The sequence below is a fragment of the Centropristis striata genome, chromosome 2, assembly GCF_030273125.1.
Source record: "Centropristis striata isolate RG_2023a ecotype Rhode Island chromosome 2, C.striata_1.0, whole genome shotgun sequence".
In the NCBI taxonomy this organism is placed as follows: domain Eukaryota; kingdom Metazoa; phylum Chordata; class Actinopteri; order Perciformes; family Serranidae; genus Centropristis; species Centropristis striata.
In genome coordinates, this window is record NC_081518.1 from 39816792 (window position 1) to 39833742 (window position 16951).

Genomic DNA, 16951 nt, shown 5'->3' on the forward strand with positions numbered 1-16951 from the left:
GGGTCCTCTGAACCAGAGGGACAAAAAGTATCCAGCCAAGTAAGAGTTAATTGATGAGGGGACCTTGTTGTTTATTTCTTGTTTGTCTGTTGTTGTCCTGCTGGCAAATCAGAGTAATGATCAGTTGGAGGCTGCTGAAAACCTCAGCAGGATCCGCCTTGATGTGGTGCCTCTTTGGTGATTAATAAGCCATCAAAGTCTTGTCAGACCTCATGTGGATAGATGCTGCTGCTTTCAGGAATGGCAGCAGATCCAGATATGCATGCATATCTATGTGAATATTTTGCTACAATATAAACAGAAAACTCTCTGGCAGTGGCGTTTATGACTGCTGTTATTGCTGGAAAAGCACACATGCCATATGTCATTGAAAGTCATTCTGGAGTTTGTTGGTGCATTTCATTGTGGACAATATATTACCTGATGTTAAATACTGCTAGTTATGGTCGTATTAAAAAGGAGCATAGTCTGGGCAAAGTTCACCTCTGGTGCAGAATTCTCCACCAAGGCAAATTAAAAAGCAGTCTGGTTTGGACAAAAATGTTGACAGAAAAATCTAACAATCATACACAAAATTTAGGAGGATAAGTAGGGGGGGGCATTTATGTTTAAATGAAGAATATGCATGTTGCCAGGTGAATGTACTGTAGAGCAGTAGTTCTCAACCTTTTTGAGTCGCGACCCCCAATTTAATATGCATGTTGTCCGTGAACCCCACTCACTGAACACAATCTCACACGCACAGTTCAGATCACCCAAAAAAGAAACAAAATGACCAAAAAAGGAAACAAAATTACCTAAAAAGACACAAAATGACCAAAAAAAGACACAAAATGACCAAAAAACCCCCACAAAAAGACACCAAATGTCCAAAAAAAGAAACAAAATGACCAAAAAAGACACAAATTGATCACAAAATGACCAAAAAAAGACACAAAATGACCAAAAAAAGACATTAAGTGACCAAAAACACTAAACACATGAACACTTTAACACATTGGAGACAGAGCTGTCTTCAAAAATGATTTGGCGACCCCCAGAAATCATCTTGCGACCCCAATTGGGGTCCCGACCCCAAGGTTGAGAATAGTTGCTGTAGAGAATTAGACAATAATCCAACCTCCTTTCTGTGTCTTCTTTCTCTAGACGAGTGGAGAGAAGGTGAGTCGGTTGAGTCTGGTGGACTTGGCTGGAAGTGAGCGAGCAGCAAAGACTGGAGCAGCAGGGGAGCGGCTTAAGGAGGGAAGCAACATCAACAAGTAAGCAAAAGCAGTTCAGCACATACAGAGACACACACAAACCCATGATTGAGTGTTTTCCCAATCGGGCTGTTTATACGAGTCTGAACCCTAAATTGTCTCACATATGTTTTTGCGCTGGCACTGTTGCTTTATTTTGCAAGAATTTTTTTCTAACCACAGAGTGTTGTCACATCACTCCTCAGACTCATTTTAGACTCACTTTTTGCCATTTCCACATACAGCTTTAAATGTGAAAGAAAGCATATAATGTGTTTTTGTTAGGCAATTTGGCGCCTTGTCACAAAATCTTTACTTTAACCTAAATCATAGTATAATACTACCGTATTTTCCGCACTATAAGGCGCACCGGAGTATAAGCCGCAGCAGCTAAATTGAATGATGTGTACATATATAAGCCGCACTGGACTATAAGCCGCAGGTGTTTTAATGTTTAATTACCATATGTAAGGGTTCGTGCACAGAGGGGATTGTCGGGAAAGAGATGGCTGCTTGAGGAAGCTTCTTTTACAGCCAGATTGACTGTCTTTAACTCAAAAGCTGCATCATATGCATTTCTACGTTTGTTTTCCATAATGAGGGTTTGTGCATGAAAACTTCCTTTGCACAAACTATCTCGCTCTCGTAATGTCGGTCTTGCTCTCGTTCTGTCTCTCGTACCACTCTCGGTTTCACTTTTACTTTTGCGCACTACCTGTTTCACTCTTTTCCGGCGCCCTGCCAGATTGGCTCGGGGTCCTTCGTCTGCCGCTGATTACACACAAAACGCTACGGCATGGCGACTCCGACAAACTAAGTAGCTTTCGACACAAATACACACAGACAAGTGAAAAATATCTTAAAAGTATATGAAGGACCCCGAGCCGATCTGGTACGTACACCTGCCTCCAGCTTTTCCTGCTGGAGCCCGCCACTCCTCGCGGACCGGTCATAGAGCCCACAGAGTTAAAGTTGGTGGACTGTAACCTGTAAAATCCATAGATTTAGGAGGTAACCTAGTGGCCGTTAGCTGTAAAAATCCATAGATTAGCCGCACCGTTATATAAGCCGCAGAATCGAAAAATGGGGGAAAAGGCGCGGCTTATAGTCCGAAAATTACAGTAAGTCTTTGTGTCTGGCAAACCCTTGAAAGTACACAAGTAGTAAGAGATGCACACGCTGTAGAGACAGGAGCACAGTGATACCAACCCTTGAACAGATTCATGTAATGAAATGGAACATACTTGACCCTGTTGTTTCTGTGTTTGTGTTCAGGTCTCTCACTACACTGGGCCTGGTCATCTCAGCACTTGCTGAACAGGGAACAGCCAAGAACAAGAACAAGTTTGTTCCTTACAGAGACTCTGTTCTGACATGGCTGCTGAAGGTGCACATACCATAAACAAGTTAACCAGAGATTTGACAAACCAGTGCATGCTCTTTATGTTCTTAAAATGTCTCATAATCATGTCTGTCCCTCTTCTCCTTCTCGCTTCTGCTTGCATTTTTGCCTTTCTCCAGGACTGTCTGGGTGGCAACAGTCGCACAGCGATGGTTGCAACTGTGAGTCCAGCAGCAGACAACTACGAGGAGACGCTATCAACGCTGCGCTACGCAGACCGAGCAAAGAGCATCGTTAATCACGCCGTTGTTAATGAAGATCCCAACGCACGCATCATCAGGGAGCTCAGAGAGGAAGTGGAAAAACTACGAGAGCAACTGACTCAAGCAGAGGTAAGATATATATCTGATATTCTTGAAATCAGCATGCAGGAATCTCTGCTGTCCTATACTCTCATCTGCCTTTTTTCCCCTCCAGTCTTTGAAGGCTCCAGAGCTGAAAGACCGCCTGGAAGAGTCAGAAAAGTTGATTCAAGAAATGACCATCACTTGGGAGGAGAAGCTTCGAAAAACAGAGGAGGTTGCACAGGTAAGAAGCACAAGAGCAGTTGGGAAATTGTACATCTCAACATATTGAGCTATTATACAGTACAGGCCAAAAGTTTGGACACACCTTCTCATTCAATGCGTTTCCTTTATTTTCATGACTATTGACATTGTAAATTCATCAAAACTATTAATGAACACATGTGGAATTATGTTCTTAACAAAAAAGTGTGAAATAACTGAAAACATGTCTTATATTCTAGTAAGCTAAGGGTGGTTACTTTGAGGAATCTAAAATACAAGACATGTTTTCAGTTGTTTCACACTTTTTTTGTTAAGTACAATTATTCCATATGTGGTCATTCATAGTTTTGATGCCTTCAGTGAGAATCTACAATGTAAATAGTCAAGAAAATAAAGAAAAACGCATTGAATGAGAAGGTGTGTGTCCAAACTTTTGGCCTGTACTGTATATAGGAACTCTTGGTTTGATTTTCTACATTTTGGTAATTCATCAAAAACAAAAACGTTGGATATTAGATCATACACTGTTAAATTTGATCTTTCTCTCTGTGTGTTTACAGGAGCGTCAGAAGCAGTTGGAGAGTCTAGGTATTTCTCTTCAGTCTTCAGGGATTAAAGTTGGAGACGATAAGAGTTTTCTTGTCAACCTTAATGCCGATCCTGCCCTCAATGAACTGCTGGTGTATTACCTGAAGGTATGTACGCACACACAATCACTATGCTTTACTTTATTCTCCCTGTTTTAATAGAATACCAAACATTATTATGACTATAATTCAGCTCTATCTGTGTTTGACACAGTTTCCAATCCATCTGCCCTTCAAACATTACAATTTAACAACATTTACACAAGCACACTGTTTGAATTATAGAAGCCTATGTGACATTTTTTTTAACTAATTGGCTGAGTCAGTTGTCATCTGACTGTGGAAAACAGCACAAAACAGCTTTCAGGAAAAAAATAATCCTGTTTGTTTGTCGGTTTGACTCAAGTAGACATGACTCACTTCACATTTATTTAATTGTCCGACTGCCAGTTGATAACGTCTAACCATATCATGACCGTTATGTCTTAGGACCACACAAAAGTGGGCTCGGCAGACTCTCAGGACATCCAGCTGTGTGGGATGGGTATCCAGGCGGAGCACTGTGTCATCGACATTTCGCCAGAAACTGCAGTCGTCCTCACCCCATACCGCAATGCTCGGTAAGAAACACCATGTCACAGACATTTACATTTACATTTAGTCATTTAGCAGACGCTTTTATCCAAAGCGACTTACAGGAAGAATAAAAACAAACAATCAAGGTATAGTGCAAAAAGAACTATTAGTGCATCAATAAGTGCTAGTGACAATTCTTTAAGGAGAAGAATTATCGTGTGGTGCTAGGAGATAAGATGCTCTCTGAAGGTCTTCAGGAGGTTTTTAAAGGTAGAGAGGGACGCCCCTGCTCTGGTAGGAACTGGTAGTGTGTTCCACCAGCGGGGAACAAGAAATGCAAAGAGTCTGGATTGCCTTGGACCAATGGGGGGCAGAGCCAGGCGCCGTTCATTGGAAGAGCGCAACGGTCATGAGGTAGCATATGTCTGAATCAGGGCGTTCAGGTAGGTAGAAGAGAGACCAAAGTAGAGACTAATGCTGGGCTTACACTTAACGATTTTCACAGTCCCAGACTAAAAACTGAAAGTCTTTAGTAAATCTAGGAGTTCTACTGGAGTCACAGCGGGCTCCCGTCATCTCCATCGTTAAGTGTAAGGTAGTAATCGGCGCTGTTTCTTATCAGTCTTTTCCTAGTCTTGGGTTTGCGATCATATCAAACATGTTTGATATGATCACAAGTCTCAGTGACGTAACACAATCACCAACCAATAGATGAGCGGGGGAAAGGTCCCCGGTTCCAGACCGGCCAGTAAAACCACTTCCACAGGAAAAAAGTAACAACACAATAATGCTAGTAAGCTCAGTCCTAAATAAAAATATAGTGATGTAATATATTTACGGCCACAAGCGGGACTTTGGGGGCGCTGTTTCTTAGTAAAGAGAACAGTAAGGAGACCCAGTTAAAATGTATAAATAAATGTAGGCCTATACATGAATAAGTAATAAATAATCAAAAATTAATGTATGATTAACTAAATGAGAGTTGAAAGAGCTGATAAATATAACTATTCAATCAAACACATAATTAAATAGGACATAAATGTGTATCATGAATTCATTTATAAATTTTCCTTTATTCTTCCTTATATCTATTTTTACTGTAAAATAGTCAACTTTTCATGTCAGAAAAACAGAAACCCCTTTTCAGCTTTGTGAGGGGCATTTTGTGGCGTCTTCTCTTCTTTTTATTGTTTTTTTCAACACAAACCACTGCACACACTAGAGCAGCTGGAGCCAAAGAGCATGATGAGGAAAAAAATTGCATGGTAGGTAAAAAATGCTAAAAGAATCTAGTTGTAGTCTTGTAAGTAGCGACCCTTAAAGATTCAGTCTTTGTAGAATCTCAGTGTGAGACTAGGCTTCTGGTGTATAGGGAGCATAAGTGAGGAGAACATGCAGCTGGGAGAAGTGTGGGAGAAACAAGAGTCCTTTTAGCACTAGAGACATACATTCTTGGCAGTAAATCATAATGTTATTGCGGTCTTTACTGTGTTCCAGGACATGTGTTAATGGTTCTCCAGTGACCAGTGCCCTGCAGCTTCACCATGGCGACCGCATCTTCTGGGGAAACAACCACTTCTTCAGGTAATTTTTCACACTTAAAACACTTCACAATATATGTTTGCAATTTTAAATATTCTTGTTTTTCATACTTTTTCATATGCTCATATATTACTCAATATTTGTATATTTCGTTTCACAAGCTTTAAATACACTAATATCTATTTTATTATTTAATATACATTTCTACTCAATTCATTGAATATTTAAAAAAAAAAATGGATTACACCCAGTTTCCTCTAATGTATTTTGAATTTGTATTGAATCTTATCAGTGTGTTCTGTCTGTACCAGCTCCCTAATCACTGACAATTGGATTACAGCAAATCAATCAACTGATGCCAAAGATTACAGTGAATTAACCTGACATCCTATCTGCAGGATCAACCTGCCTAAGCGGCGCTCTCGGACAGCTGAGGACGAGGAGGGTGAAGGTGGCGTGATGAAGAACAGTGGCAGCAGTGAGCAACTGGATGCAGATGGTGACACAGCCAGTGAAGTATCCAGTGAAGTCAGCTTCTCTTACGAGTTCGCCCAGACAGAGGTCATGATGAAGGCCCTGGGCAATAATGGTAAGGAGGCGTTAAAGAAATTGAACATCAATAATCTGCATAAACGGAACATTTGGTGGTGTAGTGGTCTGTGTTTTCTGACCGATCTGTGTTTTTCCCCATCAGACCCCATGCAAGCAGTGCTGCAATCCCTGGAGAGGCAGCATGAAGAGGAGAAGCAGTCTGCTCTGGAGCGACAGAGACAAATGTACGAGCAGGAACTGCAGCAGCTCCGCAAGAAGCTGAACCCGGACCGTCTGTCCACCGGTCCCTCTGGAGGACCTGCGTCTGGCCAGCAAGGTCCAGGACAGCAGTCTCACTACCGCAGCCTCGAGAGACTCAGCATCGGAGGAATGAGCCATTCAACCAGCGCTCAGAGCAGACTGAGGCAGTGGAATGAGGACAGGTGAGAGTTTGTGGGTGTTGATAGTTTGTTTCTTTTTGGCCCCGTTTACACGAGGACCCTCGCGGGTAAAAACGACAAAATATTTGATTGGAAGTGCCTTTCGTTTAGACGGTGACGGCGTTTTTGGGGCTTAAAGACACAAAAATCTGAAACCACCTTCCAAAGTGGAAAAGTTAAATACGCTCCGCCGTAGCGTGTCCGTCTACACTGACAAGATGCAAAACTCTGATCTGATCTGCCCACGTCACGTATGTGTTTACGTCACATACATGCTCCAGTACAGGAAAATAAACAAACGTGGGATTATTTCCATGCGTCGGACCTTCAAGCTGCTCTGGCAGCTCTAATAAACTTACAGGAGTCTTTCCACCAAATGTACAGGATATGTACAGATAGTATTAGTGAACAGAGAAGGATCTGTAATTACCTCTATCACATTTTGGATGCAGCAATTGGTCGGAGGCGAGCCAGACGGCTGTGAACGAGACCTGGGAGATCTAATGATGGTGGATAACTTTGTGGAAGGAGTAGCTGATGAAAATGTGTGGCGTGAAAACTTCTGCATGCCCAAAGATGCTCTAATGGCTTTAAGTGATGCCGCCTGGCTGCATACAATCGAATTTCACACACTTTTGCGTCACCGTATGCACGCAGATTTCCTCCCGAAAATGCTCGTCTAAACGAGGAATAAAAAGTGAAGATGCGACGCCACTTTTGCGTCTTCTGTTCAGACCGCCCTCGTGTAAACGTAGCCTGAATTTAAAAATCTATATTCTGTCCACCGGAAATGAATGAATGAATGCCAACTCAATGCCTCCTTATATTCCCTCTGTCTCCTTTTCTCCTCTGCCACCTCTTCTCATTCTTCAGAGAGGCTGTGTTAGTAAGGAGTCTGCGGCGGCTGAGGGAGCAGATAGTGAGGGCGAACCTCCTGGTGCAAGAAGCCTGTTTCATCTCTGAGGAGCTGGAGCGACACACAGAGTACAGAGTCACTCTGCAGATCCCATCAGACAATCTCAATGCAAACCGCAAGGTCTGACAAGCTTTTCGACACCTACGCACTGATTTACTGTCATCTTTTTTTAGCACAGTCAGTTCTCAAAATACATCTGTGTGTTTGTGTGTTTAGAGAGATGCAGTACTCAGTGAACCAGCAATTCAGGTTCGACGTCGGTGTCGAGGGAAGCAAATCTGGAGTCTAGAGAAGACTGAGAACCGTCTGGTTGACATGAGAGAGCTGTACCAAGAGTGGCAGGACTATAACCTTCATCATCATGACAACCCTGTGAGTCAGATAAGATAACCCTGTGTCAGTAGGCAGGAGTACACTTATACAACCATGAATACAGTAAAAAAACATATTAATGTTGTAATGAGAAATGAGGACTAAGCCTGTGGCCGCCTTATAGAATCATAAACAATGAGCACTGTCGAGACCTATTGTGGTTATTTTTGTAAAGCAAAGTTCTCCTGTGTTTTATTCAATGTTCTTCCTTTTATTGTTCAGGTGATGCGCTCATATTTCCGTCGAGCAGACCCGTTCTTTGACGAGCAGGAGAACCACAGTCTGATCGGTGTCGCAAATGTCTTTCTTTCCTGCCTCTTCTACGATGTCAAGCTGCAGTATGCTGTTCCCATCATCAACCAGAAGGGGGAGGTAGGCAGTCACAGACTTCAGTTAAATTCCTACTCCTCTTTGCCTTCATTTCCATCTCTTTGTCATGATGAATTGCCTATAACAGGTGAATCGATAAGGAATCAGAGCTTTCCTAAGTCTCTTGACTTGAGGGTGTATGAATGTTTCTTCAAACATTCAGCAGCTTCTTTCATGGATATTTTTAATTTTTCTCGTAATCTCTGAGTGACTTTGAGTCAGAAATTCCTGGATCATCACGGATATCAGATTCAAAACTCACATGATGGCCAGATGATAATCATGTTCCCAGAATAAAAAGATGAAAAAATAGTAGAACATTTGATTAAAAAAAAAAAAAAAAACCCAGATGTTTGTTACTGCTTTTCAACCAATGAGAATGCAAATCTAGCTTGAGAGCCACATCATTACACCACTGTATACGTTTGCATATATCTCCGTTCTCTGCCAGCATAATAACAACAATGGCAGACTACATCGTCTCTTTACAAATGTTTCTTCTGTCTTTGCAAATCTACATTGGCATCCAAACACGACTCACTTTTGTGATGCTCATCTTGATCGCTATGGACGCCGATTACGTTTCTTATTAACACTGAATGTAAGATGTTAATTTGAGACTTTGTTGTAAGCTAATGCTAGCCCGCTAAAGCTAGCCTGTATCAATGGCATTGCAGTTAAACATAGGAGAAAAAAAAGGTTGTGATATAGGTTTTAGTTGATCTTGTTGGTCATGATAATCCCGCCCCCAGCCCCTGGCGCAAGTGGTTCATGTTTCGAGACCAGCAAAGAGTTGGTGCCGCTCTGGGAAAGCCGGTTCTCTAGCTGTCGAAAAAGAGATTAGGCACTGGCTCCAAACTGGCCCTGGAACTGCCTTGTCAAATAGGGGCATATGAAATTTTGATCAGAATATTTACAATAGAGCTGTGATAGATGGAGCAATGATGGATTAGCAGCATAGGATTAGTCAAACTAACATTCAAAGAGACATTTTCAAGGTATGGTCAGTGTATTATTATTATTATTATTATTATATATCTTTTTATCTTTATTTTATTTTATCTTACTTTATCCTTTATCTAATTTATTTCTAACCTGCCTCCAGTGTTTCCTCACTGCTCCATGTTGAGATGGCGCTTCCTCAGTTCCTCAGTTTGTGCTTTGTTTTTAATAGGATGGGTGGGATTAAGGTGGGTGGGGTGGAGGGTTGGGGATCGGCGGAGGTTGTTTGTTTCTATGTTTTGTTATCTTTTTATTATCATTATTTTATTTTCTCCTTTCTTTTTTATGTAAAGCGCTTTGTGTTGCATCTCGCTTGTATGAAAAGTGCTATACAAATAAAGTCTGAAGTGTAAAGGTGTTTGTGTAAAGGTTTTATATTTTCCTCTGTTCTCTTTTGTGGTCAGGTGGCAGGACGACTTCATGTGGAGGTGGTGAGAGTTGGAGGGGGATTAGAGGACAACATGGCTGGAGGAGACGAATCTGATAACAACCAAGACTCTGAAGTCCAGGATCGCAAACTGGTCTGCATGGTAAGACAGACAGATCATCAGGGAGGAGAACATAATCGCTGCTACTCAGACCTGGGTCAGTCAGTTGTTTAAAGTAATTCCAGGAGTGTGTTCAGTTTTCTTTAGTTCTAAGTATACATTCAGTGTGCCAGTTTATTAGGTACACCTAGTTTAAACAGTTTTAATACAACAGTCCTCTAATAAATTCTACATTTGTGGAGGTTATGAAGTTTGTTTTTTGTTTAAACTGTTAGGAGAGATGTTGATTCAACTCAGTGATCATTTTGGAGTTTGTGTTTAAATGAATGTGACCTTTTGTTCCTTATACAGATTAAGATCTTGCAGGCCACTGGTCTTCCCCAGTACCTGTCCAACTTCGTCTTCTGTCAGTATTCATTCTGGGACAGCGCTGAGCCCATCATCGTGGCTCCTGAAGTAGATCCATCATCCTCGTCGCCCAGCACCAAGGACCCACACTGCATGGTCGTGTTTGATAGCTGCAAGGTGAAGACTCAGAGGGGGGACGTGGACGACAATCATTTTTATAGTGTTAAACTGAAGTTGGAAAACAAATATTTATGTAAAAGGTGGTGGGTAACTGTTTAGTCATAAGTTTACTTATACATCTAGTCTTACTTTGTTCCTGTAGGAGGTGGCAGTGTCTGTAACGGAGGATTTCATCGAATACCTGACTGAAGGGGCAGTTGCCATTGAGGTATATGGACACAGACAGGCTGATGCAGGCAGAAACCCCGCCCTGTGGGACCTCAGCATCATCCAGGCTAAGACGCGCACACTGCGAGACAGGTACACACATATACTCAGCTTTCACTCTGAGCATTTCTTGTTGCTCTCCAGTAACTGATGAAAAAGCAATGCACTGGTGTTGCCCAGATATGCTGATGGTGTTCATTATTGTAGGTGGAGTGAGGTAACGCGTCGCCTGGAGCTGTGGATTCAAATCCTGGAGATAAATGAGAACGGAGACTTTGTTCCAGTAGAAGTTATTCCTGCTAGAGATGTGCGGACAGGGGGAATCTTCCAGCTTCGGCAGGTAGGAATGAGCCCGGTCACAGCAGGTGGAGAGAGCATACCTCAGCTGTAAAGCCAACTTTTACATATTTTATAAACTTCTGTGTCACGATCCACTTCCTCCTCCAGGGTCAGTCAAGGCGCATCCAGGTGGACGTGCGTTCAGTCCAGGACTCGGGCACCATGCCTCTGATAGCAGAAATACTGCTTGCAGTGTCAGTGGGTTGTGTGGAGATCAGAAACACCACAGCCAATCAGGAAGCAGATGAGATGGACAGTTATCAGGTAGATCAGTTTGACACAGCTCTGTCTCCAGTCTGTTTTTCTCTTAAATTGATTTAGCGGAATATGCAACTGACTTGTTTGTTGTTTAGGAAAGAGACCTGGAGCGATTGCGGCGGCAGTGGTTAGCTGCTCTCACCAAGAGACAGGAATACCTGGACCAGCACCTGCAGAGCCTGGTCAGCAAAGCAGGTAATGCCACTACATGAGTATACAATAATTCATAAAAACATGCTACACATTCAAAAACCTGTAACACTGCCCTCAATAAGAGATGTTTTGGTCTACAGCTTTTAGGCTTTTTAAGTCCTAGACTAGTTACATGTTTGTTGATTGCAAGAAGTGTTAAATGTCTGAGCCTTGTGTGAACAGAGAAGACAGAGGATGACGTGGAGAGGGAGGCCCAGCTGCTGGAGTGGCGCTTGACTCTTACAGAGGAGAGAAATGCTGTCATGGTGCCCTCTGCTGGCAGCGGTATTCCTGGAGCACCTGCTGAATGGTATGACACATTGCAGGAAGTGTGTGTGAATGTGTGTGTGCATGTGTGTGTCTGACTCTGATCTCTGATTTGATTCATTTAACACTTGTGCCTCACTGGGGATATTTCTGGCATTTTAATTTGATCATTTTGGGTGTGTTCATGCATATGCATACATGTTGACAGTTCCTATAATAAATCTATAATAAATATTGTTGCCAAATACAGATACTCAAGGACAAAAACTCAAGGTTAAGGACAAATGTTCCCACTGAAACCCATTAAATCCAAAATTTTGATCCCACAGCCATTACAGCTTAAAATCATGCATTCTGTTATATCACGCTTTAAATTTAGAGCCCTGGATTCAAAATTGTAGTTTTCAGTATTTTGCATCTATATTTTTTTGTTATTTAAAAAAGTACATGTGATGATCACAGTGTGTATTACATGTTTGTTCACAGGGTTCCTCTGCCAGGCATGGAGACTCATATTCCCGTCCTATTCCTGAACCTCAAACGTATGTTATTTCCTGCTAAATAATGTATGCCTGCTCACTTGTTTTTCTACTCGCAGATTGATTTAAAAATGTTTCCATTTTGTTTTCCTAGCTGATGACCTCAGTTCTCCAGACCAGTTTGAGGTCCCTGAGGCTGGAGGTTGGGATGCCACCCTGAGTGGAGAGGATGAGGACGACTTCTTTGACCTACAGATCGTCAAACACTACGATGGAGAGGTGAGGATCGGTCTGCAGGAGATATTTTTCTGAGGACTTCCTGGAGTCCAATTGAGAAACCGTGTTACGTCCACCAGCTCTTAAAGGGGTTAAAGGAGGTAACATAAACCAGATGTAATGGTTTTAACAGAGGTGTTTTTAATAAGAAGTAAAATAACAGTAAGATAAGTACAAACAAAAGGACCCTTCAGGCTAAAGGTTTAACCCATTGAAGCCTGGAAAGCGGATACGTCGTTTTGTAGTATTTGTATAAGCTCTCAAATACTTTTTGAATTTCATTTCTATCTGCTACAGAGGCTGAAAAATCTATTATTTAGTAGAAGCGTTGACACTTCTGTTGAATTTCCAGAAAAACTTCAGGTTTTAGGGGCTTATTTTAAAATCGCCCAGAGGTTTTACAGGCGTTTTAGGCCTCAATGGGTTAACAAAATAAAATAACAAAAACCAGGGTCAGTTTAACTGTATCACAGTACAAAAGAACAACTACAACTAAACACAGTATTCAATACAACGAAATGCCGAGCACAGACAAAGGTTTGGGCGGCGGTTTACATCAGATCCAGCCGCTCCTTGATTGAAGCTCCATCCAGCCTTTTGAAAGATGTGGACAGCTAATTGCCAAATCTGATTGGCTCCCGTGGTCGGCGGATGCTCCAATTATCCTTCTCCAGCAGCCTGAGGGGAGGGAGCAAACACACACACACACGCACGCATGCGCACAGACACACGCACAACCACAGACTATACGGCTGGGGCCGTAACAAACCGTTATATGAACCAAATGTGTTTGTTGAAACTGCAGGTAAAAGCAGAGGCATCATGGGACTCTACCGTCCACGAGTGTCCCCAGCTCAGTCGTGGGGGAGCATGGCCGGAGCAGCGGGTCTACCTGACGATTCGAGTGGTGGTTCAGCTCAGCCACCCTGCCGACATGCAGCTGGTCCTGAGAAAGAGGATCTGCGTCAACGTCAACCCGGGCCGCCAGGGTTTCGCGCACAACTTTCTCAGAAGGATGTCGACCCGCAGCACCATACCTGGCTGTGGGGTCACATTCGATGTGGTCTCCAACATCCCCGGGGTAAAGCCAGAGGAAAATGTCTTTCAGTGTTTTGCCCAATAAACTTTTGGCATGCTGGATAACTGAACACAAATCCTCATGATATTTATCCAATCAGGACGCGCCCGGTTCAGAGGACAGAGAGATGCTTGCCAACCTTGCTGCCAGTGCACACAACAGCCAGTCAGCCGATGATGAGGCTGCAATTGAAAAATACCTCCGCAGTGTCCTCAGTCTGGAGAACATCCTGACTCTGGATAGACTCAGACAGGTAGGTGGAGACACTGTAAGAGATATAGACAGTCTCATATAGAGAGAAATTGGATCCATTGATCGATATCCAGGAAGTCACACAGAACAGCAGGCTAGAAGATGCATGGCTAGTGAAAATATGAAATTTAAAGTTATCTGTTTTTATCTTTTTAAATGTAGTACTTTCTAATATGTTAAAATGATCTGTGTGTGTTTTTAGGAGGTGGCAGTGAAGGAACAACTAACTAACAGAGGGAGGAGCAACAGACGGAGCATAAGTTCTCCTTCTGTCCACAGGGTAAAACACAAATACATGCCATGATATTGCACTCTAAGACGATGCAATATATTGCAACCTAATATGACATAATATAATATAATATAATATATATAATCTCTCTCTGCCCATCTGTCCTCAGCTTTCTGGAAGTAGACAAGACCTGTCCACTACCTGCCTGGACGATAAGGTAACACACTTTTTCTCAGCAGTATCAACATGTTCAACTGTTCAAATATTCTGTGATAAATTGTGGATCCTGTGGAAATTATTTCTGGGACCATAAAACACAAAATGAATATCATGTTATGATATGATAAAAGAAAGATGGGATAGTTTTGTTAGACAGATGTGTTAATTTGCTTGCCTTGCCTACTCACTTGCCTGTCTTGTTTTTAGTTCATTTATTTTCAGATTTTGTACTTTATTTTATTTATTTACTATTATTATTGTATTTTTTTATGACCTCCATCCTGTCTGGTTTGTTTGATGTTCGTTTGTATGTTGTAAAAAGGAAAAGATGATAAAAACTTTGAATTACAAAAAAAAAAAATGAATATCATGTTGTATTGAAGGGAGAACTAGAGTAATTGGTAACACTTTACAATAACATCTAAGTGATGTTTATAGATGGTTTATAGACCAATTATTAATCATTTACAAAATTCTATACATATTTAATCTTTAAATGTTTTCAAACAATTTCTTAAAGGTATAAGAATCATTTTGAAATAATTTACATACTTAATATGGTGTTAAAAATGTTATAATGAGTGCAAAACTATTAATAAACTAAGAATTATAATGTAATTGTTTGTTTATGGTAAAGAAACTACCAACTTACATTAATATGCCTTCTATTTGGCATTTATAAATTATAGTTCAACATTAATGCATTTTCTATTTACCATTCTAAATGGCCTATATACGGTTTATAAATGATGATTAAACTATCTGTTAACCATTTATAAATGATGGTTATTGTAAAGTGTTACCGAGTAATTTTCTTTACTTTCACACTTGTTTTTGCAATCAGTGGAGTAGCCCCTTGCTGGACACTAGATATAACTATGATTAGAATTATTTGTAGCACTAACATCTGGTAGCTCACACGCCATGTTTCATTAGGTTCAAACCATTCAAACTATGTCTTGTCATTTTTCTGTCTGTTTCTCAGGGTCGATGGGAGAGTCAGCAGGATATCTTCATGCCTTCTCAGTTTCACCGCACCCTCCCCCGGCCCGCCTCTTCCCCTTCCACCTACTCCACCTCCCCTTCTTCAACTCCTACTCCTTTTGGCATGACCCCCCCACAGAACCAGGAACCAGAGCAAGGTAAACATCCTCCCTTTACCCCCTCTCCCTCTCCTTTCCTCTCTTCTCTACCATACATTCCTTGTCACTTTTCTGCCCCACTCCCAACTCTTACTTTCCTTCCATCTCTGTCGTCCTCCTCTCTGCTTCTTTCCAAACGGGTTCATCCATTTTCTTCTCTATGCTGATCTCAGTAATACTGTAAGCTTAATCATGAGACTTCACTCCTTCTGTTTAATACAAATAATGCATTACACAATCCCATGTTGTGAACTGCTGTGCCTCCGCTCTGTTCCCTGTCTTCCCATTAAAAGTGATGTGTAATAACTTTCTTCTACTTGCTCCTTTTGCTTCTTCACATCTATTTTTGTAACCTTATTTTTGTAACCTTATTTTTTTTTTTAAAGCAGTGTGAATTCTGTCCTCTCTCCTCATATTCATTACCAAAGCTTTTCAGTGTAATCAGTCTGTTCTGATCCATCTGAATATTTCCCTGTGTCATAGTGATTTCTTGCTCATGTCAGAATTCATGTTACTGTGTTGTGCTTTAGATTAATTCTGTTTACAAAATGGACAGAATTAATAATTTTGTTTAGTCATTTCTGTTTCACAGTCCAGTGATTAGGATGTGTTTTTAATCACATTGTAAAAGCGAAATCAACCGTCTGTGTGTCACTTTGTCTTATGGCCGGCTTCTTCTGTCAGTCTGTCACTGTGTTTGGGTTTTTGCCATTTCCTGGACTCGCTTTCAACTTTCTGTCTTAATCTTTCACACCTCCTCTACCTCCCACACCTGCTCCTCATTCCTTGCTTCTTTCCTCTCCTCTGCCTCCTTCTCCTCCTCCTCTCTTACCTCCTCACCCCCTCCCCCAGGTCGTTCAGGACTTGCTGCCTCTTATCTTTCAGTTAAGGCGCTGGTTCCTCAGATGCCCAAACTGCTCAAGTCTCTGTTTCCAGCACGAGACGACAAGAAGGAGCTGAGACCTTCGCCACAAAGCCAGCAGGTCAGAAGAGATGTTGTAGTAGAGCTGCGTTTACTGTGTGAAGATTAAAAATGTGTATAATTTGTTGTCAGTTATGCTCGACTGGTTCAAGTATTACCTTTCAAGCTCTTGCAGCAAGGTGAGGATACAGGAATGCAAACACGTGCAAGTCATGACCTTGTTTGTTGTCACTCAGCAGCATGTCCCTCGCATCATGACGTCAGGAGGGGACGACAGTCGAGTCAAGGCTGAGACGGTGAGTGGTGCCCCTGTCCACCTTCCCCTCAGAGAACCTGGTCTCACAGAAATCCGTGAAATAGCCACGGATTTCGTTTAACTCAAAATCCGTGGAATAGCCACGGAATTGCACAAATTTCCGTGAAACTGACACGGATTTCGCTACAATGCAAGTTAATGACAGTCATATCCCGTGGCTATTCCATGGATATTTGTTCCTATCGTTTGTTCCAAGTCACGTGACTTTCAAGGTTCCGGCGGTCAGAACAAAAAACATGGCGGACAGTTCTCTCTTTTTTAGAAAAAATCTA

The 16951-nt window shown here is 41.8% G+C and overlaps 1 protein-coding gene across 5 annotated transcripts in view; it reads left to right on the top strand.

Annotated features, from left to right (window-relative positions):
• kif13ba (kinesin family member 13Ba) overlaps positions 1 to 16951 on the top strand; it is a 48359-nt gene that overhangs the window by 25756 nt on the left and 5652 nt on the right. The window contains exons 10-37 of one of the 5 annotated variants that reach the window (XM_059351725.1): positions 1147 to 1259; positions 2514 to 2625; positions 2760 to 2972; positions 3058 to 3168; positions 3710 to 3844; positions 4226 to 4356; positions 5810 to 5896; positions 6253 to 6443; positions 6549 to 6828; positions 7699 to 7861; positions 7958 to 8113; positions 8336 to 8485; positions 9889 to 10014; positions 10324 to 10497; positions 10643 to 10800; positions 10915 to 11047; positions 11155 to 11310; positions 11400 to 11499; positions 11680 to 11806; positions 12250 to 12305; positions 12397 to 12521; positions 13324 to 13599; positions 13697 to 13849; positions 14051 to 14128; positions 14250 to 14297; positions 15285 to 15441; positions 16294 to 16424; positions 16600 to 16659. In XM_059351725.1, the coding sequence (XP_059207708.1) occupies positions 1147 to 1259; positions 2514 to 2625; positions 2760 to 2972; positions 3058 to 3168; positions 3710 to 3844; positions 4226 to 4356; positions 5810 to 5896; positions 6253 to 6443; positions 6549 to 6828; positions 7699 to 7861; positions 7958 to 8113; positions 8336 to 8485; positions 9889 to 10014; positions 10324 to 10497; positions 10643 to 10800; positions 10915 to 11047; positions 11155 to 11310; positions 11400 to 11499; positions 11680 to 11806; positions 12250 to 12305; positions 12397 to 12521; positions 13324 to 13599; positions 13697 to 13849; positions 14051 to 14128; positions 14250 to 14297; positions 15285 to 15441; positions 16294 to 16424; positions 16600 to 16659 (3900 nt within the window). The remainder of the gene's footprint in view (positions 1 to 1146; positions 1260 to 2513; positions 2626 to 2759; positions 2973 to 3057; positions 3169 to 3709; positions 3845 to 4225; positions 4357 to 5809; positions 5897 to 6252; positions 6444 to 6548; positions 6829 to 7698; positions 7862 to 7957; positions 8114 to 8335; positions 8486 to 9888; positions 10015 to 10323; positions 10498 to 10642; positions 10801 to 10914; positions 11048 to 11154; positions 11311 to 11399; positions 11500 to 11679; positions 11807 to 12249; positions 12306 to 12396; positions 12522 to 13323; positions 13600 to 13696; positions 13850 to 14050; positions 14129 to 14249; positions 14298 to 15284; positions 15442 to 16293; positions 16425 to 16599; positions 16660 to 16951) is intronic. The other 4 variants (XM_059351733.1, XM_059351741.1, XM_059351749.1 and 1 more) reach the window with 4 other exon arrangements.